The sequence below is a fragment of the Trachemys scripta genome, chromosome 19 (genome assembly GCF_013100865.1).
Source record: "Trachemys scripta elegans isolate TJP31775 chromosome 19, CAS_Tse_1.0, whole genome shotgun sequence".
NCBI lineage: Eukaryota > Metazoa > Chordata > Testudines > Emydidae > Trachemys > Trachemys scripta.
Window position 1 is genome coordinate 10,938,835 of NC_048316.1, and position 26,093 is coordinate 10,964,927.

General features: G+C 40.4%; 1 protein-coding gene and 2 long non-coding RNA genes across 12 annotated transcripts in view; 1 reads left to right on the plus strand and 2 right to left on the minus strand.

Moving 5' to 3' along the window:
* Positions 1 to 10,300, plus strand: part of UBE4B (ubiquitination factor E4B) — a 65,101-nt gene extending 54,801 nt beyond the window's left edge. For all 4 annotated transcript variants that reach the window (XM_034753214.1, XM_034753215.1, XM_034753216.1 and 1 more), the window contains 6 exons: positions 884 to 1,028; positions 3,518 to 3,652; positions 4,329 to 4,520; positions 7,563 to 7,737; positions 8,386 to 8,532; positions 8,964 to 10,300. In XM_034753214.1, coding sequence (XP_034609105.1) covers positions 884 to 1,028; positions 3,518 to 3,652; positions 4,329 to 4,520; positions 7,563 to 7,737; positions 8,386 to 8,532; positions 8,964 to 9,025 — 856 coding nt within the window. In that variant the 3' untranslated portion in view covers positions 9,026 to 10,300. The remainder of the gene's footprint in view (positions 1 to 883; positions 1,029 to 3,517; positions 3,653 to 4,328; positions 4,521 to 7,562; positions 7,738 to 8,385; positions 8,533 to 8,963) is intronic.
* LOC117867851 lies at positions 3,766 to 7,587 on the minus strand. The gene is made up of 3 exons (XR_004643526.1): positions 6,443 to 7,587; positions 5,911 to 6,093; positions 3,766 to 4,042 (listed from the first exon to the last, which is right to left on the minus strand). It is a non-coding gene; the product is annotated as an uncharacterized LOC117867851 (long non-coding RNA).
* A 3,556-nt stretch (positions 10,301 to 13,856) lies between the features above and the next one.
* Positions 13,857 to 26,011, minus strand: LOC117867998. 7 transcript variants are annotated; one of them, XR_004643551.1, is made up of 5 exons: positions 25,832 to 26,011; positions 20,638 to 20,826; positions 19,227 to 19,318; positions 19,048 to 19,123; positions 13,857 to 14,603 (listed from the first exon to the last, which is right to left on the minus strand). It is a non-coding gene; the product is annotated as an uncharacterized LOC117867998 (long non-coding RNA). The 7 variants fall into 7 exon arrangements; XR_004643550.1 differs by lacking the exon at positions 25,832 to 26,011 and adding an exon at positions 22,203 to 22,556; XR_004643549.1 differs by lacking the exon at positions 25,832 to 26,011 and adding an exon at positions 22,111 to 22,556.
* Between the last annotated feature and the right edge of the window lie 82 nt (positions 26,012 to 26,093).

Consider the following 26,093-nt stretch of genomic DNA (forward strand, 5'->3'; position numbering starts at 1 on the left):
TCTTCTGCACTCTTCCCATTCCTTGGTCATGTTATGCCACAGATACTGTGGAAAATGTGCTTCCTTTAGTCTTTGTTAGTTGCCACCTTATGCTTCTTCTGAGTGTTTTCCTGAGCTCACAGTGGTGATCCCAGTTGGGAACCACTGTGTATTTTTCTGAGCATACTTTTTTTTGTTTCCAGTTAAATCATAGAATATCAGGGTTGAAAGGGACCTCAGGAGGTTATCTAGTCCAACCCTCTCCTCAAAGCAGGACCAATCCCCAAATCCCTAAATGTTCAATCCCTCAAGAATTGAACTCACAACCCTGGGTTTAGCAGGCCAATGCTCAAACCACTGAGCTATCCCTCCCCCCACAATTATTAATATCTGTCATCGTGTTATAGTCCAAATGTGCAGAGACAGGGATTATCTGTTTCATCCTTTTATTCCCCCTGCTGGTCTGTCCCAGATTTCATTTCCAGACCCTGGTGGCGTTTATTTGAGCCTCTCATGTGAGTACCTAGATATTTGACAATTTTTCTGTCACTGGCCAACAAGAACTGCTTTATCCATTGAAAAAGGATTTTCCGTCCTCCTGTTTTACTCTTGTTTGGACTCTCTTCTTGCTCTTACTTTGCTATTACTGTCAGGAAGGGGAAGATGCCTCTTTTGATCAGTCCCAGCTTACATGATTAGGCCTTTCTACTATAGCCATTCTAAACACAGAGGAATATAGGGTGCCTCTGGACTCTGATTCACCTGGCCTGTGGAGTGGGGGAATTAATTATTCAAACCGTGGTATGAAGAAGGAATGTTGCTAGTGCTCCAAACTGAGAGATGCGTTGTGGATTGAATGCTCCTGGGTACTGTGCAGCGATAAATGCATTTCAATGTTTTCCAGCTCTGGGAAGCAGTTTGTTCGCTATATCAACATGCTGATAAATGACACAACTTTCTTGCTGGACGAGAGTCTGGAGTCCCTAAAACGGATCCATGAAGTTCAAGAGGAGATGAAGAACAAAGAACAGTGGGACCTGCTGCCTAGGGTGAGTATGTTTTTGTTTTTTCCCTCTACCCCCCCCCCCCCCCCGTGCCCCTTCCTTTCTTATGCTAAGATTTCTTTGGCTATGGGGAGCAGCCCTGCAATGCTACCATGGGCCAGGTCACTTTGGGAATTACTTCCTGAAAGAGAATCCAGGCTGCAGAGCTATGTCAGTGGCATTGGGGGGGGAGGGTATATGAGGCTTTTAAGAGATTGTGTCTTTAAAATGCTAAATGGAGAAATTGAGGCTTATAATCCTTTTTCAAAGGAAGTTCTGGAAGATGCCCACCAGCTGAGTTCATGTCAAAGAACTGTCCCAGCGAAGAGCTTTTTTTTCTCCTAATGTATTGAGCTCGAAGCAGGCTTTGGGATGGAATGGAAGAGAATAAATTCCAGGATTCAGGGTTGTTATACAATAATTGTATGCATTCACCAAGCAATGTCAGATATTTTTATACTGAGGTTACTGATTCAAAAATCTGAAATAAAAAAGATAGATAGAAAGGGAAGATCCATATTGCGGAGTTCCTTTCAGATGAGAATGTTCTAAAGTCTGTATTTTCCCATAGCATTACTTCCTCTTTTTGATACAGATAAGCATTAGCTATCCCAAAACTTTTATACAACAAGAATGTGGACAGCTGGCTCAGATAGAGCAGATGAGTGCAAATCTTGGAAGTGGATAATCCTTACAATGCAAACAGTGGTGGCAAAAAATAGAGCATTAAAGCCCTATGTAAAGTAGGCAGCTGGATTATTCTCTTCTTGAATAGTCTTGGATAAACTTAAAATATACTGGGATAGTAAATGACTGTATGCAGTTGTCCTGGGATTCACTTACCATACAGTTGTGGAAATATTCTGCATGGTTGTAATCTTTGGTGCTTAAGTGGCTGCATGTGTATGTGTGAAGGAGAAGATGGAAGTTCCACTTTGTAGTTATAATGGATTATCTAGTTGCAGACGTGTTGATGTCTGTGATGTTTGTCAGAGGGAGAAGAATACAAATTACTGTAGTGAGTTAAAAGTTAGAGATAGAAACGACCGTTTAGATTAGAGTCCAGTCCATTGACAAGTGCAGGATATAATCCCGATAGAAGATTTACCAAATATTAAACTGACAGCTGCACTTGGCTGTAGTCAGCAACACTGTCTTCTTTTCTAGAAGTGGCTCCAACACGGCACCCTGTAGGGAATTAGCATTTAGAACTTTCTCAGGGTTTTGGATCAGCAGAGGCTGATGTAGCCCTTGGCAGGAGCGGGGATAGCTCTATGGCTGATGAAGGTCTCAAAGTCCAGCTCTTACTGTTCCTTACTTTAGACCTAACTTTCCTTCTGGACTTCACAGTATCGTTCTCACATTCGTTGTTGTCACCAAGTGGAACTCCCTATATGAGGAACATCTATATTCCATGTTGATAATTGGAGTCCTACTGACTGGGTGTACGACTGTAAATAACATTCTTCCATACAACCTGTATGGAGTTAGAGTTGGAACAGTTCTGTTTATGACCTCCAGTCCATCCTCCAGCTAGGGCAGAATGGTTCTCTGTAATGTATTCTTCAGCACTTTTGTCAAATCTAGTTTTAATAGAAGATTCGGAAATCATTAATAGGTTGTGACATACAGGTCATGAGTCATGTTTCAAATCTAGGGAAACTTTAGCTTTTAGGTGACAAACAGCATGACCTTGACACCTAGCAGTCCTGTAGGAGCTTGCTGCTAATTGTTCAGAGCTGAAAGTTGTGCAATACCTGATCCATGTGACTCTTTCTGATTTACCTTTGAAAGATGTGTGGATCTCTGAGAGCCCTTATCTCTTTCCCATAAAAGTAATTAAGAAAAAAGATTCAAAGTGCAGTTCTGGATCAACAAAGTGACATTCTAAAAAATCACCTTCACGGCTTCTGCTTCATGTGTTCAGTCAGAATCAGGTTTGCTCTTCTGAAGCCTTTATGACCATTTATCCCTGTTAGCATGGCAGAGCCGATACTAGGTGAAGGAGTGAACTGACACATCTATAGAATTGTTCCAATTTTAGAAGCTGCTTTACCTGTGTTAATGAACAAGCCAGAAAGAACCCAGCCTGACTCTCCGCTCCAACATTGACTCTGCAGTGCTGATATTTTGGGATAGGGGAGAAACCCAACCCACCCTTTTAATTGTATGTTGAGCAAATTGGATATGGAATCAGTGAGACTCACTAAACATGGGACTCCATCACGATACCATTTGTACAATCATTTTTTGGTGTGATACAGCACTTTACAGCCTTGCTACTATCCACTTTTATACCCCTCCACCACACCAGACTTTTGTCTAGGACATGCGACTGAAGGGGAGCTGTACCTTAAATAAAAGAGCAGCATCTTACAACAACTTGAACCACAGTCTGTAACTCTGCTCCCTGCCAAAAGGATGTTAGAGCATGTCCGTTAGCTATTGAGTAGGGCGTCATAAGGACTTGTAATTATGGCATGTTTATTTTCTAGGACCAGCAACAGGCTCGGCAGTCTCAGCTCGCTCAGGATGAGCGTGTGTCTCGCTCGTATCTTGCCCTGGCAACAGAAACTGTTGATATGTTCCATATCCTTACCAAGCAGGTTCAGAAGCCTTTCCTCAGACCTGTAAGTATAAACTGTTCTGCTCTAGTGTTCCTCATTGCCTGCCTGGTTTCCAGCTTCTTTAATATGCGGATTGGCTCTTTTTCTTTACTAGATAAAATGTATGTATGTATTATAGATAGCAATGATTTGGTGCTATAAAATGCATTTCCTTAGTCCCTGAGATGTTAATGGTGCTTTTAGACATGTCACAGATTCCCTTGGTGTTTGGATTATAACAAGCATGTTACGATGATGCTGAGATTGGATGGTAGGAAGGGCATTCTAGGATCTATGTTTGTGGAGACTGTTTCTGTCCTTCCAGCCTAAGAAAAGTCACCATGATTGTTGCAATCTGAAGAGGGACATAGGCATGTGATGTTTTCATCTTGTCACCAGCAGAAGAAACACCACCTGGAATTATATTATTTTTTTTAAATGTGTGTTTTTGGGTAGATATTCAGTACAAGTTGCATTGTTTTCTACTTCATATGATGAACACTTGAGTTTGGATACAAGTATAACTGCTTGGAGATAGCAGTGAGGAAAGGCTCACTGTGTGAAACTTATGAAATCAGTGGCAGTCTTCTTGAAGAGAAATCATAGTCTAATTCCTGAGCCAGATGCATGTGGCCCTTAAGGTGGTGTCCCTTCCCCAGTGCCTCCTCGTTTTCATTTGTACGTTATTTTGGCCTTCTAGGAACTTGGACCACGATTGGCTGCTATGCTGAACTTTAACCTTCAGCAATTGTGTGGCCCCAAGTGCCGTGACCTGAAAGTTGAAAACCCTGAAAAATATGGGTTTGAACCAAAGAAGCTGTTGGACCAACTGACTGATATTTACCTGCAGTTAGATTGTGCTCGCTTTGCTAAAGCAATTGCTGACGACCAGGTGAGCTCCAGAAAGAGAGATGGGTTTGGTGGTGGTGTGAGTAAACAGAACTGGCAGAGCTTTGCAGAATCACTCCTGGAAGAGCTTGCCCACTATCTGTGCATTGCCAACCAACCTCCTTCAAATGCATCTTTTCAATTTACTTTCCATGATTAATCTCTGCTTGGGCTCTCTCTTCTCCTTTGAGACAGGTACGTTTATAAAGTGCTTTGCAAACCTATAGTGCTATATAAATAATGTATAGTCATTCTTAGAACATATGTAGCACTTTACATATGCAGATCATTTTACAAACATTAACCATTACCTGCTTAGCCTCTCCTGTGACACAGATGGTCTCTGGCAGAACTGGGATTGTGATCTAAGGGCCTCTTCTCACAAACCTAGGTTCATTCCTCTAGAACATATTTCCTTCCATCAATAATCATTAGAGTGACACTTCTATATAAAATGTTGTTGGGGGGTGTGTGTGTGTGTGTGTGTGTGTGAGAGAGAGAGAGAGAGAGAGAGAGAGATCATATAGATAAACTATGGCTGATCTGTAACCTTGGTTCCTTGTCCTGTTGTTTGAGAGTTGAAAGGACAAATGTTGGTCCAGCATTGTGTACAAAGCAAGCTTTTCAGAATCCAAAGACCAATAGAAATGTTTCCATGGCAGCTTAGAATTCTGATGGAAATGGTTTTAAAATACATGGACCCTCACTAGAACGCGGGGTTTTGAATCCATGCGCAGTCCTGTGTTAACGCGGGGACCGCATTACCACGGATTCCAATAAAGGTAATTAAATTTGGGATCCATGCACAGTCCTGTGTTATAAGCGAATTCGCGCTATATAGACGCGCATTCTAGTGAGGGTCTGCTGTAAGTAAATATTCCCCTTTGTGTGTGCACCTCCAAGCAGCAGAACTGTGGAAGTGGCTTGATCGATTTTTTTTTTTTTCCTCCCCTTGTGCCGTGTTCCCCGCCCCTTCCCCCCCCTCCCCCCAGTTAGGCTGAGAAATACAGGAAACAAACAGCATAAATAGAGAAAAGTAAATTGGATTTTTCCGTTCTGATGATCTCACATGGTGTCAATAATGTAGGTAAAAAGATGCCTTTTGTTAACTATCTATAACTTTGAAATTGACAGTGTCCCTTTAACACTATTCCAGTTCCCAGACCATTATGCTTTATTTTAGTTTGTCACCACCTCGCTGCTGTGCATTTGAGTTGTAACTAGTACAAATGAGTTAATGTTGGATAACACAAAGCGGCTTCTCATTTAAAAAAAAATAAAATAAAAAAGAATGGGGGAGTGACTAGTGTCTTGTCAATGACAGGAAGGATAATCCAAGAAAATACATGATGCTATAATAGCGATTCGGTAAAAAGTGTATTCTAAAATGTCACCTGTGTGTGGCAGAGATGTTCTGATGCATCTCTGATTTACAAATCCTAGCACGTAGAAGAAATTTGAAGAGCTTTGCCAGCCCCCAGGCGCAGTGCCATAGTTATGTTCTCCCCTCCAGGTTGGCATGGAGTTTGGGTGGGCACACTGTGTCCTGAGCATTGAATACAATGTTTCAGTGAGATCTATAATACAGAGTAGAGAATTACCACTGTGTTTAGAACACTTTAAAATTCCCGAAGAAAACAGAAACTCGTCAAACCCAGTATGTTAAATCGTGTTTGTTCCTTAGCTCCGTCTCATACTGTGTAGTTTAATAGGTGTTTATTAAAAGAGGGCTTTTGAAACTATGAAAATAAAATTTGAAAGGCTTATTTCAAAGCCCAGCACTCTGAAGATACGTGTAGGTGGCTTTATAGTCTCCAGAACATGAGCAGTTTGCAAAAGTCCTTGTATATAGCTTTATTTTTGATTAAACTGATGCCTAAGTCAGTTGAAGCTGTAAAGTGTGCGTTGTGCCTGTGGCAAGTGTACCTGTGCAGTTCTAGAAGCAGTGTGCTGCATGGTGCATCGAACTGGCAGGCTCCCAGCAGGTACCAACTCCCTCACTCAGACTTCTTGCTCATTTTTGCAGCAGGATTTTTTTGCTGTTAAGGATCATTCTTCTTCTGTCCCTTCCCAGAATTGTCTTCTACTTTTGTCACACAAATAAACAAATCATCAGACTATCCCTATAGCAACTGCATGCCCGTTTTTAGCTGGTTCACCCCCCCCCCCCCCAAATGCACCTGATTACCAGTATCCTGCTGGTGGGTGGGCTAGATACTCTGTGCTTTCATCCTTGTTTTCAAGATTTCCCCAGTGTCATACTGATTCCCACATCCCAACACTTGCATGGCATGTAACTACCCTTGGCAATAATTATAGCAATTAATAATTCAGAAAAGCCAAACTCTAGGTGATGTTTCCACCAACATGTGCGAATTCATCTGTGTTCATATTGTGCCTTGTGGAAAAAGATGACTCTATATTCTAATCAGTTATCCCAGTTGCAAGGCAGGTTGGGAGATTTGGGCACACTGCTATTCCTCCTTACTGCATCACCTTGTGCCATGATCATCTCACAAGCAAATCAGGGTTGGGATGAATCAGTTATTGGAAGAATATCTAAAAGAAATGATTGGGGGATGGTGGTGATTCAGTAGATGACACTCTTCCCTCTGAAAGAGGTGGTAGTGGAGCCTGTGTAGTTGAAGCTGCCATTCTTTTAGATGAAATATAAAATATACGTCTTGTGTTCATAGCACGTGTCACAAAAGTAAGGGTGGTAACCCAGGTGTTCTGAGTAAACACCAACTCTGACAATTAAGTTCAGCCTCCATAAACTCCTCTACAACTCCAATTGGATATAGTACTCTTCATTTCCTATCCTACATAGATACACTGATGCAGCAGCTGCACTCCATTCCAGAGGTAGCTACATTTCAGTGCTCAGTGAAGTGATTCCTCTATATCCTCTTGCCTACCTCACATTAGTGTCAAGGCTTAATTAGTTAATTTTTACAAAGCGTTTTAAGATCCTTAGATGAAAGATGCTATAACTGAGCTAAGTTGTCACTAGTTCACATTTTTTCCTTATGCTGCTTGCTTGCAGAGGTCCTACAGCAAAGAGCTATTTGAAGAGGTTATTTCAAAGATGAGGAAGGCTGGAATCAAGTCCACGATAGCAATAGAAAAATTCAAACTGCTGGCAGAGAAAGTGGAGGAAATTGTTGCCAAGAATGCCCGTGCAGAAATCGATTATAGCGATGCGCCAGATGAATTCAGAGGCAGGTTGATTTTTTTTTTAATATTAACTTTTTTTTTTGTGTGTGGGGGGGAGAAGAGTTCAGTTGCTTAAAGTACGTATAAGGTATGTATAATTTAGACCTGTGATTTCTAATGGAAACAGTCTGCTGTTCTCTGTAGTCCTGAATCTTCCACCAATTCAGTGAAACAGTTCAGGTTTGAGTAAAGAGAGCAAAGCTGTTCATGGACTGCATTATTCATAACTAGCCATGTGCTTGGACCAGCTTTGCAAACATGGGTCATAAAACAGTACAAGATCTCTGAGAGCATAGGGAAATGCTCGCACTTTACACTTCGTTCTCCTTCCTAACTTTAAGTGACTGGTCAGCTCTGCATTCTAGGGCAGCCTTCATCCCAGCAATTCCCCATTTCCAGCAGCAGTTGCCCACCTGTATGAGATCTAATCTGATGCTACCTTCACATCAATTCTGGATCAGTTGGCAGGAGACACCTAAGAGAGCTGCTTTTCCTCCCTTTGGGTTACCCTGTGTCACTTCAATAATGTATCTCATCCTCAATGATCCAGAGAGATTCACCAGGTCACTTCTGTGCTGTGAGGCATCAGGAAAGCACTTACTTTTTCTTCTGTTTCTTTAATTTAATTACATAAGCTTCATCTGTCTCTTCAGATCCACTCATGGACACTCTTATGACTGACCCTGTGAGGCTGCCATCTGGAACGATCATGGACAGATCAATCATCCTACGACACCTGCTGAACTCCTCCACTGACCCTTTCAATCGGCAGACACTGACAGAAAATATGCTAGAACCAGGTAGCTCTGCCTTTGTATTGATGGAGGGTTGTACCTTTGGGTATGTCTCAGGCTTCTGAAGGGCAGTGTCATAGCCTGGATAGAACAGCAGTCCTGTTCTGCCCTCCCCTCTCTCAGCTTTGGCCCCGAGTCTCTCAGAAAAGTTCTAAGTTTTATTCTTTGCAGTCTGTCTTTGTATTGTTCCCTTCTTTATCTGAATGAGTCCAGAGCTCCCACCATTTAGGCTAGTGCATTTTATAATGGTAGGTAAATATTAAGTGATTTGCCTGAAGTCACACGGCAAATTCATTACCAGCGCAGAAAATAGAGCTCTGGGGTTCCCTCTTCATTCTCTGTCCTAACCAAAGGACAGCACTATTTGTCCCATAGTGGTTTCTATAACTTCACAAATTTCACATTAACCATTTACATTTTTTTCTCTTCATTCCAAGTGCCAGAACTGAAAGAGCAAATCCAAGCTTGGATGAGAGACAAGCAGAACACTGACCATTAAAAACTCCCTTGCAGTGCACGCCAAGGCCAATGAGAAGAGCAGGGCATGGATTGATGTAGTGATGATGGTGCATATAATCCATTGGAAGCTGAAGACGGAATTAACGTTCAGGGTGCCCACCACCACTGACTTGTAGTAATGACCAGAAGCATGTGGACGAGAAGAAAAGCAGCTTAATTCTTGTACATATATTTAAGTGATAACAATGGTCAATAGTGTGGAGGACAAATTAGGAAGTTTCTAATGTTACAAAACAAAGTCCTTCAATATGTCACAATTTGGGGGTTTTACAGCTGAATTATTTTAGCAAAAATGAATGGATCAGGGCAGCATCCCTTCAACTTTATTTTTTACAGCCAGATATTCATTAATTTGATTGTGGTTAGAACCTTGGACACTTTGCTGCTAAAATAACATTTTTTTCCCCTTCCCCCCTCTCCCCCCAAACCTGCACTGCTGTCTTTTTTTTTGGTAATGCAAACGAAAACAAAACTCCCCAGTGAAAATAGTCCTTCCCCTGCCCCCAGGAGAACATATTCTGTGAGATAATTGTGCCTGCAACAAAGTGTTAATCTTGGGATCGTATTTTTATATTATACATATTCGCATATTTGTTTTTTAATTGGTGTTAGATGACACACAAGAATAATAATTTAAAAAAATTTTGACACACGGATTTTAAGTTGTTCTTTGAGATGTCCCTTTTCTTTATGTTGAATAGAGAAAATCTTGATGCTCTGGTATTTTTGAAAAGCCTTATGATAGAACATGTTGAAACAGCTGCTACCAAGGAGGTGTTTGGGAATGCCAGGACTTCAGTGACTTAAAATAAAGAAATAAATAAATTCTTTTAAAGCCGGAGACATAGTATGCTAAGTGACAGTTCTGAGCCGTTACAGTTTGTCTCTGGAGAGTGGATCCTTTTATTCTTGGAGCCTGTAATTTGGGGTGGGGGTCATTTTTATGTTGCGTACCAGTTTGTATCCATGGCTTGGCCTTACCAAAGCAAAAAGGGTGCAGGAAATGTAGAATTACATTTTTAAAAAAAAAACTAAAACCAAAAAAAAAAAAAATTTTTTTGTATTACTGCCCCCTGCTTAAGATACTTGAATTTCCTTTTTAAAAAGGATTTGAAACCGCAGTGTTTTAAAATTAAGCCTGTAAAAAAAAAAAAAAAAAAAAAAAATTGTTTCTTTTTGTTTTTCGCTGACAGTGTCCTCTGTTCAGTTCCTGACTCTTGAACTAAAATAAATGGTGATACACATTCGCAAGGAACCTTCTGTCTCCCCATCTTTCAGTGACTTGTTGAAGGAGGGGAAAGGATGGAATGGTTAGGTGGGAATGGCCTATTTTGCTGCTGGAAATCTTGATAATCAATTTAGGGTTCCAGAGGAAAAGCAATTAGACATGAAAAGCTGCATAAACATAAATGCAGATTCTCCTCTTGTGGAACCGTCAAGCTAATGCTCTTTTTCCCAGCTGGGAGAGCTTCACACCACTTCACATCCATTCCATGGCTGAGTAGGGAGTGAGGTGGACAGGCTCCAGAACAGAGGCTTGTTCAGCCTCTTCAGTCAACCACAACATAGATACTTGAGAGGTGGGATAAATGTGAAGGGAGGAGTATTTGGCTGCAGTGCTAGTGAGATAGAGAATCCTGGGGTGTGTGGATGATTGAAGTGTCTTTTCTATCACTTCTTGGCTGATTTATCCATAACTTGACACTGAGGGCTTTAAAAACAAAACAAACCCACACAAAAAAGCTACCTTTGAAGGAGCACTTACCATCACACTTGGTCATGGCTTTTGGGTTCTGCCATAACTGTGTGATGATCAATAAGGAATGTCCCTTTCACAAACTAAATTTTTGTAAAGATAAGGCCTAATTAATTTTGTGTGTGTAAACACTGATTAATCTCACTACTTACAATAGGGAAGACCTCTAATTATCAAAGGTTTATTGCTTAAAGCTATTAGAAAAGCCCTGCAAGAGTTATGAATTCATCATTAGTTTGCCGGAAGAGGCATATTCCGCAATGTGCTTGTTTGGTTTTTAATGCGTGGGCTCCAAATTTTCATGGTTTCACCTTGTTGCTCTCTCAAATGTGCTCATTTCCCTTGACAGCTCTGAACATGTGTTTGGGGAAAGGAGAGAGGGAAAAATTCTTAGTTCCCATTCAGCTGTTACAAATTAGATATTTGCATTGATAGATTTGTCTCTTCTCTCCTGTGGCTTATCTGCTTTTGGGGGTAAGGATGCCTGAAACCATAAGCAATCTCATGCAGATCTAGGACTGATGAATAAAATGTGAAAAGTGCAAACTGAAGACAGAGAGGATCCATCCTTCATTGATGGAAACTGAGACTAAGTCGAATACATTCCTCACTAATTACAAGTACATCTTGTCTAGGCCCGGAGGGCTCCTATTGCCTAAGTGTGCAGAAATCTGTCACTGCTATTTCACTTTGAGTACTTTATTCAGTGCTTAATTTTTGCCAGGGCTGATCCCTGACACTTCTAGGTTTGACAGTTCATAGCCCTGGCACCTCTGGGCTTGCTGCATCAGTTATGAATGTAAAACAATTGGTTGAGCCCTGGCATCTCTTTCATTACAAATTAAACACTGACAGTATTCAATACAAAAGACTGATCCACAGTGGAATCTTATGCAGAAGGGTTATCATTTGACCATCCTTTTCAATGGGAAAGCACAATAGAAATCTCACTCTTTTTAGTCTATATAAATAGTTATGACATGTGTATTTTCTTCCACCTCTTCCCATCCAAGCATCAACAGAATAAGAATGGCCATACTGAGTTAGACCAAAGGTCCATCCAGCCCAGTATCCTGTCTACCGACAGTGACCAATGCCAGGTGCCCCAGACGGAGTGAACCTAACAGGTAATGATCAAGTGATCTCTTTCCTACCATCCATCTCCACCCTCTGACAAACAGACGCTAGGAACACCATTCCTTACCCATCCTGGCTAATAGCCATTAATGGACTTACCCTCCATGAATTTATCTAGTTCTCTTTTAAACCCTGTTATAGTTCTTGCCTTCATAACCTCCTCAGGCAAGGAGTTCCACAGGTTGACTAGGTGCTGTGTGAAGAACTTCCTTTTATTTGTTTTAAACCTGCTGTCCATTAACTTCATTTAGTGGCCCCTAGTTCTTATATTATGGGAACAAGTAAATAACTTTTCCTTATCCACTTTCTCCACACCACTCATGATTTTATATACCTCTATTATATCCCCCTTTAGTCTCCCCTTTTCCAAGCTGAAAAGTCCTAGCCTCTTTAATCTCTTCTCATATGGGACCTGTTCCAAACCCCTGATAATTGTAGTTGCCCTTCTCTGAACCTTTTCTAATGCCAGTATATCTTTTTTGAGATGAGATCACATCTGTATGCAGTATTCAAGATGTGGGCATACCATGGATTTATATAAGGGCAATAAGATATTCTCTGTCTTATTCTCTATACTTTCAATGATTCCTAACATCCTATTTGCCTTTTGACTGCTGCTGCACACTGCGTGGACGTCTTCAGAGAACTATCCACGATGACTCCAAGATCTTTCCTGATTAGTTGTAGCTAAATTAGGCCCTATCATATTGTATGTATAGTTGGGGTATTTTTTCCAATGTGCATTTCTTTACATTTATCCATGTTAAATTTCATTTGCCATTTTGACTCATTAGAATGAACTCAGGGCTGGTCAACACTACAAAATTAGGTTGGTTTAACTATATTGCTCAGGGCTGTGAAAAATGTCACCCCCTATATGATGAAGTTAAGTTGACCTAAGCCCTGGTACTATTTGTGGATAATGGGACAGGCATGTCTAGGCCTGCCCCCTCAACCAAAGGGGGGCTGCCACTGGACCCAGGCTGCACCTGTATACTGGGGACAACAAATGGAAAAACAGGAACAGGAGTGACGTCAAAGGTTGAAAATCAGGGATCCAGATGAGAATACAGAACAAAGAACTCCTGACAGTAGTACACCTTTGTGGGTATACAGAGGTCGTTCGGGAGGTTACATCAACTCATTTAGATATTTGCCTAGTTTTACAACAGGCTACATAAAAAGCACTAGTGAAGTCAATACAAAGTAAAATTTCCTATGATAAATTGATACTGCTCTATATACTAAACACTGAAATATCCATATAATATTTACACCCTAATTTATTTATTTATAATTTTATGGTAAAAATGAGAAAATAAGCAATTTTTCAGTAATAGTGTGCTGTGACATTTTTGTATGTTCTGATTTTGTAAGCAAGTAATTTTTAAGTGAAGTGAAACTTGGGGGTACATAAGACACAGTAGAATCCTGAAAAGGGTACAGTAGTCTGGAAAGATTGAGAACCAGTGGGATAAGGGACCAGAAATAGACCTCAGTCACAGAACATGCCCACTCCCCAGCTTTCCTGCTCCAAGTGTGATGGAGGGCGATCTTGGCCAGTGCCAGCAGGGGGTTGACAAGGAGGTCTTGCAACTCCATGGGGCCACAGATGCAGTGTGTAAAAGGAGGTGTGGGAAGAAGTGCAGCCAGGACCTCAGTATAAGGTGCTGGAGGAGAACTAAGCCCTGGTGAAATAGACACCAAGAGCTACCTACTTATTCCCTCTGAGCCATGGATTTACTAGTGACAGAACCCCTTCCATTGCTGTAGTAAGTGTCTACACCAGTAGTCTCCAAACTTTTTTGATAGTGCACCCCATCAGTAAAAAAAAATTTTGAGCATGCACCCCATGCTGCGCCAGCTCTACCATTTTTGCCGAAGTGCAAAAAAAAAAAAAAAAAAAAAAAAAGCCGCTTGGACTTCTGTCCGAACTGCTGAAGCAAGGGGGGAAAAAACAACTCCTCTGCGCACCCCCAAGGATCCTCTTGCGCACCCTTTGGGTGCGTGGAGACCACTAGTCTACACTACAGCAGCACTACAGCAGGTGTGCTGCTGTAGCATTTCTAGTGTAGTCACACTCTTAGGAAGTTTCGTTAGGCTTATCAGGGAGAAGGGTGGGTGGTATGTATACTTGTTGCAGGATTTAAAGCCTATTAGATATGAAGTAATTTACTGTGGTTGATTTGGCTTTTTACTAGTGTAATTAAGATCAGAATTTGACCTGGAAAGTCTGACGTACTGTATTCTGCTGCAGAACTACCATGGACATCAGTTATAACTCATCAAGGAAAAGCTGCCAAAGGAAATAACTGTGTTTTGAGAAAAGAATACCAAATGTTTCAGAAAGGCATTGAATCAAGCAAGTCATCAAATCAAGCATAAAAGCTTTTTGAAAGTTCAGCATTCATAGTGTGCTATACATAAGACAGTAAGAAAATTATATGAAATTTAGCATAAATGTCTAGTACTTGAAACAGTGCCATCTTCATCTAGGATGGATTCAGGAACCTTTGATGAGCATGTGCAGTTGAAGGCTAATAAATCTCAATGAACATGTAAGGGAAATAATATAAACTAAAATCCCAAATAAACAGTCTTCAAATGAGGAACAATTCAGTTGAATCAAAATGGCTGGTCCCACCTTTGCTATGTACAGCTGGACCTGAAATACAGGGGAAATAGGTGGCTAAAACTTAGAGAAGCAGCCTCCCCTACATATTGTAGATCAGATAGTGCAAACTATGCTTTAGTGAATTAAAGCAGGAATCAGTTTGACACTTGCTGTAATATTATGGCTGGGCTTTTCAAAAGGATGTGTCTGCAAATGAGTTAATTAAACTTGCTGAGCTGCATGTGTGAAGCTAGAGACTGAGTTGAGGGCTCCTAGGAAAGTTTCCTTAAACGTTCATGAGGCCACCTCCACCGCACCCCTGGCTTCAGTCAGAGGAGAACTGAAGCCCAAATAAGAGAGACATTTTGGTTTTCAAAGTGGCAACAGAAAGCAATGGCACTTTCCAACCAGTTCTGTCTGGTAAAATAAAATTTAACTCCCCACCCCCCATATGAAAAGACTATGAATGTCCTAGTCACTCAGTTTTTCACAGCAATCCAATTCATGGCTTCCACTCCAAAGCAGACTGACATTTGCACACTAGTAACCTGAAAAGCAGTATTGTGATTGTAACATTAGTGCTGTTTGGAAAGCATCACATTCTTTCTGAGGAATTAATTAGAGATCATCAAACTGGATGTACAGCAGGAATCTAATACCAATAACATGCATGGTTCATAGCATCATGCATGGAAATAAGGCATAGGTTTTTAACTGTAATTAATCATGGGAGCAGTTTACCAAAGATTATGGTGGATTCTCCATCACTGACTTTTTAAATCAAGATTGGATGTTTTTCTAGAAGATCTGGTCTAGGACTTATTTTGGGGAAATTCTATGACCTATCGCAGTGGTTCTCAACCAGGAATACATATATCCCTGCGGATATATAGAGATCTTCCAGGGGGTACATCAACTCATCTAGATATTTGCCTAGTTTTACAACAGGCTACATAAAAAGCACTAGCGAAGGCAGTACAAACTAAAATTCCATACAATGACTTGTTTATACTGCTCTATATACCACAGACTGAAATGTAAGTACAATATTTATATTCCACTCCCTTTATTTTATAATTATATGGTAAAAATGAAAAAGCAATACTTCTTCCCTAATATTGTGCTATGGCACTTTTGTATTTTTATGTCTGTGTAAGCAAGTCATTTTTTAAGTGAGGTGTAACTTGGGGGTAGGCAAGATAAATCAGACTCTTGAAAGGGGTACAATACTTTGGAAAGGTTGAGAGCCACTAGCCTACTTCCACCAAATAGCCATCCATTATCCTCTCCAATAATCTCTCCTTGCCCTCCCCTCCCTGGACAGGTTTCTTGTATGACAGAATATAGCATCTTCATGGCAAGGGCTATCTTAGTGCATTTCTAGAACACCATGTAAACTTTCCCACACTATATAATGACTTCATAGTAATATAGGCTACTACAGTCAAAGGGTCAGATTGGGCTAGTTTATGGCAGTATGATACATCATTACCCTTTTGCTACTGCCTTCTCATTCTCCAGAATATATGATTAAGGTCAGAAGAGATCATAACAATTTTGTCTGACCTCCTACATGACAAATCCTTCACCAAATGATTCCTGTATTAAGTCCATAACTTCTGGATTAGCTAAAGCATATCTTTTAGAACAACATGTGATGGAGAATCCACCCTATCCTTCTAAGTTGTTCCGATGTTTAATTACTCTCCTATAAAAAATGTCTGATTTCTGGTATGAACTTATCTAGTTTCAGATCCAGTTGCTGGATCTCAGACATTTGTCTGCTAGATTAAAGAAATTTCTTACTGTCAATCTTTTCCCCCCATGTAGATATCTAGGCCATGTCTACACTTACAGTGCTACAGCAGCGTAGCTGTATCACATGTGGTGAAGACACTCTATGACGATTAAAGAGAGCGCTCTCACCAGCAAAAAAAAAAAAAAACAACAACAAAAAACCCTGGGAGCAGCATAAGTTATGTCAGCAAGAGAAGCTCTCCCACCACCATAGAGCTGTGCACACTAGCACTTATATCAGTGTAACTTCTGTCGCTTATGTCCGAGTGACATAAGTTTTGCCGTCATAGGTGGTAGTGTAGACATAGCTTTGGACCATGATCAAGTCACCTCTTAAACCTTCTCTTTGTTAAGCTAATTAGATTGTGAGCCCTTCTCTTTCACTTTAAGGTTGGGCCCTGTTTTCTGTGGGCACGCAGTCACACAGAATCCCCCAAGGAGTAAACGTCTTTAAAGAGCAGAAGGTGAGAAGTGAACACAGTCTTCTAGTAACTGTCTCAGCACTGACACATGCAGTAGAGGTAACATCTCCCTACTTCTACTCAGTATTCCCCTACTTATACAAATAAGTTTATTGCCTTTTCTCTCTTAGCCAGTTGCATCATATTGTCAGCTCACGTTCAACTGGTTATCCCCATAACACAAAGCCCTGTGGAGTCACTGCTTTCCAAAATACAGTCCTCCACCTTTGGTGACCTACATTCTGGTTTCTACTATATATAAACCTTACATTTAATTGTATTAAAGTGCATGTTGTTCGACAGATTGCTCTGTAGAACTGAACTGTCATTTACCCGTCCACTGTTTGTGGTCTGTTTTACCAGGCATGATAAGTTTTCTTCCAAGTTGTCGATAGAGATATTAAACAGGATTGGAACAAAAACAGATTTAATGAGGGGGGCCCCACTAGAAACACCTCCACGGGATGATGATTCCCCATTTACAATTAGTTAAGGATGTGTCATCCAGTTGATGGCTTGCTACTGTTAACTCTTCACGGGGACTCAGGACATCCTCATGCTGTCATCAAAAGGCAATGTTGCTTCAGCCATTGACTGATAAGCCCCTTCTGCTCCTGTGGGCTTCATATTAAAAAATAGTTTCCGCAACTCATTTAAGCACAGGAATATAAAAACAAACCCTTACCCATCTCTAAGTGTTTAGGGAGCACATCAAATTAATGTTGTGGTGGCACTCAACTCTACTTGTACGTATTAAGCTCATGCAGATGTATGCAACTGTTACGTAACATTTCCTCTTTTCTTGTAACAAGATTATATGACTAAATTTTTATTACAGGAAGTTTGGGGGGTTGCAAGTTACTCTTGGAGCCCTGAAAGCTTCTTTTCTACTACATTTTCCTCTTTAAATCCACACCTATTCAAAAGCAAGGTAGTGTAGTGATCAGCCATCCCAGCATAGGAGGGTCTGGATTATCTGGAATCCAGCAGCATTTCCTGTTCAGTTGGCCAGAAGTATTTCGAAGAGCAGCATATAGGGTCTCCAGCACCTCACAGAAGTGAAGGACTAAGAAACTAAAATGTTTGACAATGCTGTGGAGGTAGAGTGACCCAATAGGGTTCCACTTACCTAAGACAGAAACTGCCTGCTGGGGTCATGGGCAACTTGTGCATGGGGGAGTGTGCAAATGAGCAGCTCTGCTTTCAGTGTCAATCCAGCTGTGCGTGGGGTACTGGGTTAATCCTCCATGACGACAATTTAGGAGCTAGTCATTTTGGGATATTGGAAGACTGCCAAAATGAAAATGATTCTAATGTAATGGAATAGTTATATGCCAAGGTACAATGTCTAAATACAGGCAATGTCCTGTATTTAGCAGAGGTTGCCAAAGGACACACAAATAATTTAACATTTAAGCACTTTCCAAAAGCAAAAAAACAATCAATATTCTGAGATTTAAGGAGAACCTCCATGTTTTCTCTCATGTTGCTACCTAGGTGTAGAACAACCACCTCGATGGTGTATGCCATGCAACCTCCCTCCTCAATATCCACCTTTTCCCGCCCCTCACAATCTTTTAATGGATTCTCTAATTATATCCCTTTAAACAAAGGGATTCTAAACAAACCAAACCTTAGGAACTAGGGTACTGCAACTGTACTATGCCTACAACCTCCACCTTATTCTGCATATCCCTTCTTCCTTCCCTCCTCTCCCCTGCTTTTCCCTCTCTCCCACTGTTCTGGATCAATTTAGAAGTTAAGTTCCTCTGAACAGGAATTATATCACATACCATATACACTTAACTTGATATACAGAAATATGCTAACCATGGCAATTTGTAGTGGGGATGTTCCGTACTCAGGCTAAAGCTTTAGATGCATTGTAGCTCTACTACACAACGGATGTGTGTTGTAGCCAGGTTATAGGACAAATGTTTTAACTGTAGTGTAGATACTATCTTAAGAAATTAGTATACATTTTGGACACCCACTGTAATCCCATATGTTAAAATACATCCTTTGAATCTTTAAATGAATCAGTAACCTCTATTTGCCTCCCTAAATAGAAAAAGACCTATATAAAAAAATTCCTGAGATCAGTCATTATAGAAGTCATAAGACAGAAAAATCGATCTCTTTAAAAACAATACAGAAACTAAAATACTCTTCAGTCAATTACTGTCCCAAACAACCAAGTGGCAGCCCTCAAACAAAAGATGGTATCAATCCAGTACCTTTTGAAAGGGCTCATGTTACTGGACTCCTCTTACCGGGTGTGTGTCTGGAGGAAGCTATTATTGCTGACAGAGACTGATATATTGGAAAAACAGATCAGAAGAGAAAAAATATTAAAAAATAGAGAAGTTATACTAAAATGTATTTAAAAAAACCACAACCCTGAAATAATACTTACCTCTCTCAAAATCCTCAGAATGGGACACAAATATTGTTCTCTCGCCTGTAGTCAGAGCTTTTTATTTTTATCTCTCCATGCTGAATTTTCATCTAATTTTTTAAACACAAAGAGGAAGGCTGATGATTCATGCTGCGTCACACACACCAAAAAGAGCATTTTTTTCTGATTTTAATATTTAAGGGCATCTTGGAAATGTGTTAATGCCAAGACATTTTTGGCAGTCCCAGTTTGGATGCTTTTTACTGTGATTGTTTTGCTGCCTCGGGAGAATGCAATTTTTAGAGTCTTTGAAATGACTGTTACAACAGCTTTTCCATTATTTTCTACCTGTCTCATGTTGCTGTAATTGCTGAACTTGCTTTCCCCAAGGTAATTGTACCAAACTGTCTCCAGAGATGACATCACAGAGTGATAATTTCCTTCTCTTCTGCTATTCAAATCAGATGAAATTCATCCCTGTATGGGGGGGACACCACAATACATATACATCACTTCAATCCCACTTAAACCTAAAATGGGGTCCTTCAGAAGAGGTGGTAGGACTCATCTAGTGCATACGCCATGAGTTCAGGTGAGACATGCATTTACCTCATGCTGAGCCCTTACACGGGGGTAAATTTTATCCACAGTGAGCATTGTGTTCTGAGTGGAAGAAGGGATAGACACTAGAATCAGAAGATTGCATGTGCTATGGAAATAACAGATGGAAATGGATAGTTTGAGATAGGCAGTTCTCACTGAGTAAACTGGAAGTGTCAGGAAGGAGTGGCTAGTAGAAGTGTGTAATTTCAGAGAAGGAACCAGACAGGAAATATCGCCCAGGAAAAGATAACAGAAATATACAGATGCTCCTGATTTTCTCTCTGGGTTGCACTGAGAGAGGTTTGAACTGCTTCCCCAACCTGTTCTGTCATAACAAAAATAAAAATGTTTTCCCCTCCTTTGACTAAAATCTTGTCTAAGTTCTGGTGAAGGAGAAATGAGAATGTTGTGTTTGTTTTGTAAAGCATTCTGATGAAGGAGAAATGCTAATGTTGTGTTTGTTTTGTAAAGCATTTTGTATATTTCTTGCACTACACAGATAATTTAGATGACATGGCATGGGGATTTAGGGTCAGAGCCACAAATTATTAGACCAACAGATTCCTGGTCATTTGCATCTAGATAAGCAATTTTACACTGCATTGTAAGAAATGTCACCTGCATCCATTGACGTCACTCTGTTGCATTTGTATTCAGGACTGTTCCTACATAGAGCATTTAAAGGACTGGTGGGTGGATGGTTGTTTTGTAGCTTAGGAAGTTCTGGGTTCTTTTGAATTGACACTGTGTGAGTCAGTTGCATTAACTATGTGTTGTCAATAACTGCTCCACATTACATCACTCAGAACATAAAATTACTAATTACCTACAAGTTGACATGGGGTCAAGCTGCAGAGTTGAAACAGACATTAGAACATGCTTCAAGTATAGGGATGTGTCAATCTGCAATTTTGGTTCATTCCATTAGTTGAACAGGAGCTAGTCATGAAGTTTGGCTCTGGACTCTCCCAAATTTCAGGGTTGTTTGGATCTGGGTTTCTGTTCAGGTCCATTTCTAATTATAAGTTTAAAACAACAAACAAAGGAAAAAATCACTTGTTAGTGTTGGGAGAAATTTATCCATGACTTAACTTCAGTGACTTCAATGGAGTTATATCAGGGACCACTTTGGCCCATTCAATTTACCCTTCTTCCCCCACAGTATCATCCATCAGGTGAACTAGCTCATACTTAGTTCACACAAAGAGATAGCGTATTTTATATACTTTGTAACTGACAAAGAAAAACAAACATTTAAGAACCTGCATGTAATTCCACTCCATATGGTGACAGTTTAAGCCTCAAGGTATCTCCTCCTAAAATCCTTTTTATCCTTTACAGAAAAGCAGTTACCCCAACAGACACTCAAGGAGCACACTAAGCTATTCCTTTTTGCAATCAATCCTTAGGTACTGTTATATTTATTCAGTTTACAGACTTGTATGAAATTTGGTGGTGAACCTCCTTAAGGCCCTTTCTTCTTCTGCCCATGTGTTTGGAGACCATTTGTCATTGCACAGAAATTCCTATAAATGACATCGTGGGATTTTTTTAAATCATGGTTTTAAGACCCAAGTTAACTGATACGAGGTTGCTCCTAATTAGTAAAAAATGTCTGTTATAGAAAAATGATGCATAAACAAATGGTTCACAGGATCTTTGAGTGAAATTAAACACCTCCAGCTGTCACCAGGGAAAGCTGTGGGATACGGTGACAACAAAACAGATATCTGACATTAATAATTTATAGTAGGCTTTTAAAGATAGGATTTTTTAAGAAGGCAACGTCAAACGCTTTAGGCACCAGATTCAATCTTGCTTAGATTCTTTGTTTACTTCTAAATCTCATACTCTCATCAACAAGAACTTGAAAACCACAACAATGGTAATTTATAGGACCTATAAAACTACATTTTGTTCTTGCTTTGCAGGTTCTGCAGCAATGTTTAACTAGCAAGTAATGTTTCCACATCTGTACTGACAATCATGCTGCCATGCAAAGAATCACTATGAATGCAAGTTAAAATTGTAGCTGCTAAACAAAAACACTTATGCTCATGTCAACTTGATCCAAAAACACATTGCGGGTGGGGGGGGGGGGAAGGGAAATAAAGGTTTGCCAAATAATGAAATCCCCACCCCCCTTTTTAAGCTTCTTAGAATGTGTCAAAAGGAATGCAGATTACTACAAACAAATATTGAACACTGTGATTGAGAGGAACAAAAATAAATCTTGTACTGGATATAGAAATCTTGGGCATCAAACATTTGCAAAAAGAAATTGTGCTTAATAAAAGACCAGCATGACAGTACAATTCTTCAGCTTGTTGGTTTACATTCTGGAATGCTCAGTTTAAATCCATGATATTGCGGTGAGACACTCTGCCTTACAATATTCAACAGCAACCCCTCCAGTTAACTCAGGAGGAAAATTCAGTTCTCTAGGGAGTCCCATCCATTTCATCTCTGCCAAAAGGACAGTGCTGCAAGACAAGGCCTGGAGAAACACAAGCAGGCATCCTCATAGCTCCAGCAGATATACAGAGTAAAATCACTCCACACAAGAGATGTAATCTTTAATCTTAATTTAAAATATAGTTTTAAAAGCTAAGATTTAATTACAAAGATAGCAGAAAGATTTTGGGTGTTAGGATGATGCTGAGTGACTGGGTTTCAGTCTCTAGAACCACTCAAGTTTTAGTTGTGGAGTGGGTGTGAAATTCTGCAGTTGGAAAGCTGAGAGATTAGAATTTCTGTGAAAGATGAACAGACTGTCAAAAGCAATATGCAGACTCTGAGGTCTGCTAAAATGAACATCGAGACATATTGATACATTACGTAAATACTGACCTTAGTTTTGCCTTAGTAAATAAACAGTGATGAACAATAAAGCCTGATGGCCACCAAAACACGAAGGCCATATATGTATTGTTGCACATGTGCTGAATAACAAAACATAAGCTGAAAATAATTTCTATGGCTTAAGGTATTTAACAATTGTGAGCTCTTCCTTCTCAATTAACAAGGAGAGAGAGAGTTAAAGATCCACACAATTATTATTCACCTCTGATAGATAGGCAAGAAGCAGACATTTGCATATCATCCAGCTGGCACATCAGAAGTACCAATAATCATTTTCACTGAATTTAGTTGCATTCAGGAGGCATTTGTTTACATAAATGACCTGACTACTTAACATTGCTCCAGACCTCACTATTATTTTCTTTGTAGGATCTGAACAACACACATTTCCTGACATGATTGTTTTTACCAGGTCATGAATGAGGATTTTCTTCTGCAACTACTATTTTTCTACCCTGCAGGAAGCCTGGCAACAAGATCAGCCTGAGGAGAATGCTAACTAAAACAAGGACCACAACACTGAACAGAAAAGACACTGACATTCCAATTTTCAGGAGTGCCCCCTGATTTATGTGCCACCTTGGGCCTGATTTTCAGGAGTAATGAGTATCCATGTCTCCTTTTGAAGTTGTAGGTGCTTAGCACTTATATCAGAACCCAACATGTCCCAAATGGAGCACCAAAAGTTGAGGCACCCAAAACTAATTGCCACTTTTGACTATTTTGGCCTTACTTGTGCAAAATGCTGCCACCTCTAACAACAGAGTATTACATGTTAATCACTCTGAGAACCAGAAGCAAGAATCACATGCAGCGCAGCACAGACTTCCCTATTGACAGTTCCAAAAAAAGATCTGTGACTTCATCCTTCTTTATTGAATGACCTCAGACAACAGCGGTTTTGAAAAAATTTAACTTGAAATGGTCTGCTAGGATTAAAAATCTTGACACTTTGCTTACTACATTTGTAAATGGAGTTTTGTGGAACGGATAGAAAACAAGAATTTATTCATGCATGCAAGATTTTTCTGCATTCACTTACACTGCAAATAGCTGGCAATTAACCACATAACTGATATGTCTGTGACTATCCAAGTATCAGGAAGAAAAGAGTGCACTGCACTGAAAGCCCTTATTAGCAGACTATGAAGATAGTTGTATTTTAAACCCAAATCAGACAACCAAATGTATCCTGGGCTGATCTGATTTAATTGTCTTAATGCTTCAAAACTATACATGTAGTAAATGTAGCTTTAGCAGGAGTACAGACTGGAAATTTGTAATAGTTTAAAAACCTCACACCAGCTCTTTAAAAGTGTTGATTAAATGACAATTTCAGTGGGCCAAGAAAAGTGTAATTTCTCCCATCCATAACTCTGTACTTTTCCTCAAAGCAAGAACTGAGAGTCTTGACCTCCCCCTTTATTAATTCACTCATTGCCTTCGCTCAAGGGCATATGTTGAGCTTTCTCCTCCTTCCAATCCATTTTTTCCTAAAGTAGCATAGGCCAATCTATATAGAGCTAGAAAGAGTTTTTGAGCAGATTGTCACTACAAATCAATTTTTAGCATGAAGCAGTAAGACATACATCATGAATATTTAAAGCACTCAAATATAACTTTAGATTACACAACCAGTTTACAAAAGCTATTTAAACATTCGCAGGAAAACAAATGGCCATGAGAATGTGTAAAAAAGATGCCAGTTTGTAGCTCTAGACAACTCAAGCTGCCTCGTACCCCAAAATGCCCTTCTAAAGAAATTACAATATATTTTCTGTACGTGTAACTTGCTTTCATTGGGCCTAATCCAGCACTCACTGTTGTAAATTAAAAACCTTCCAAAGGGCCTAACTGCCTAGGAATCATTGGGTTTACCCTTTTATAGCTTCTCCCAGCATACCTGTATGGTAACTGCCCCTTTAAATTTGGAAGAAACAATCAGCTGTAGTGCTAAAACAATTGTTTTGCCTCTGCCTACTATAGCTAGCCCTTCTCTCCCTTCTACCTAATAAGTGCAGAGCTCCTTTTATGCTGTTTTCTTCTTTCTTATACTTAAAAAAAACCCCATATCCTCTTTCCATTTACCTATAGTTTTTAAACAAGTGAAATGTTAAAGATTACCCAGGGTCCAGAGTAACATATATTTGTGAGTAAAATTACTGACCTATAAGAAGATACGGTCTGTAAACATACTGAACAAATTAATTCTTGAAGTGGAATTACATTAAAATAAGTTTGGAGATGCTGTTACACTAGTAATTTATTTGGCTCCCTAAAGAGTATGTTACAGGTTTGCAATCTCATGATTTTAGTGAGTCTTGGGATAGCTGATGTTTTTATTAAAGCTGCAACTTTTGGAGTCATCTGACTAAATGAGTCTCGCAGCTTTAATTTTAAAAGTAATTTTATAGTCTTCATAATAACAGAGAAAAGCTTGAAAATGTGAATCCTAAGGATTTACAAACCAGAAGGCATATACAAAGAACCTAAAGTGTATTAGGTTTTAAAATCACATGAGTTTGAGCCAAGCAACTCTTTTGGGCACCTGACTCATGAGTTGGCAATACTGATGACGTAGGTATATCTAAGAGACTGGGTCATGAATAGCTGGCCTAAAATACAACTCCTCTCTCCATAAAACTCTTCCAGGATTAAGGCTGAGATAGAAGTGCTTGTGGGGGGAGAGGAGATGGAGCACAGCTCCCCCTCCTTTGCTAACAGCAGAATTGAAGCTACCCTTCTCTTACTAGCCTGGGAACAGTTCTCTCGTCTCCTTGCCCAGCACAGTCAGCCTGGCGCCTCCTTTTTAACAGCCAGCAACCCCCAAACTATCACGTAGGATTTTATGGCTGCTCTTTTCCCTTCAGCAAGGAAACTGATGAAGAAAACGTTACTCCCGTCTGCACTGAGAAGCCACGATCTTGCTGGGAGACGGGGCTTTGTCTGCGGCCGTGGTCTGGAGCGATGGAGATGGGCCTGCAGCCGGGTGACCGGAGTTAGTCTCAGCAGCCGGGACAAGGAAGGAGAACTTGCCCCGGGAAGTGGTCTGTCCCACCATTCATTACCCTTCTCATGGGGCGGGCCCCCTTCATGAGGGGAGGCAGTGGGTTGTGCGGTAACCAGATGCTATGGGAGAAATAGGCCTCGAGCCACACCTCTGCCAGGCAGGGTCCTAGACCTGAATCCCCTTCACCAACCCCCTTCGTTCCCCAGCCCTAGGCCCCGCGGCGGTACCCCCTAGTAACAGCCGCCGCCGCAAAGAGCCGTAGGCCCGGGCCGGTGTTCCTCCGCAGCCGGGCGGGATAGGCGACGAACCAACGTCCCCTAGCTGCTCTTCATAGGCTAGGGGAGAAAGGAGAATAATTTCTTTCGAACGCTGATTGGCTAAAGAGATGAAGGGGCGGACTTTTCACGCCG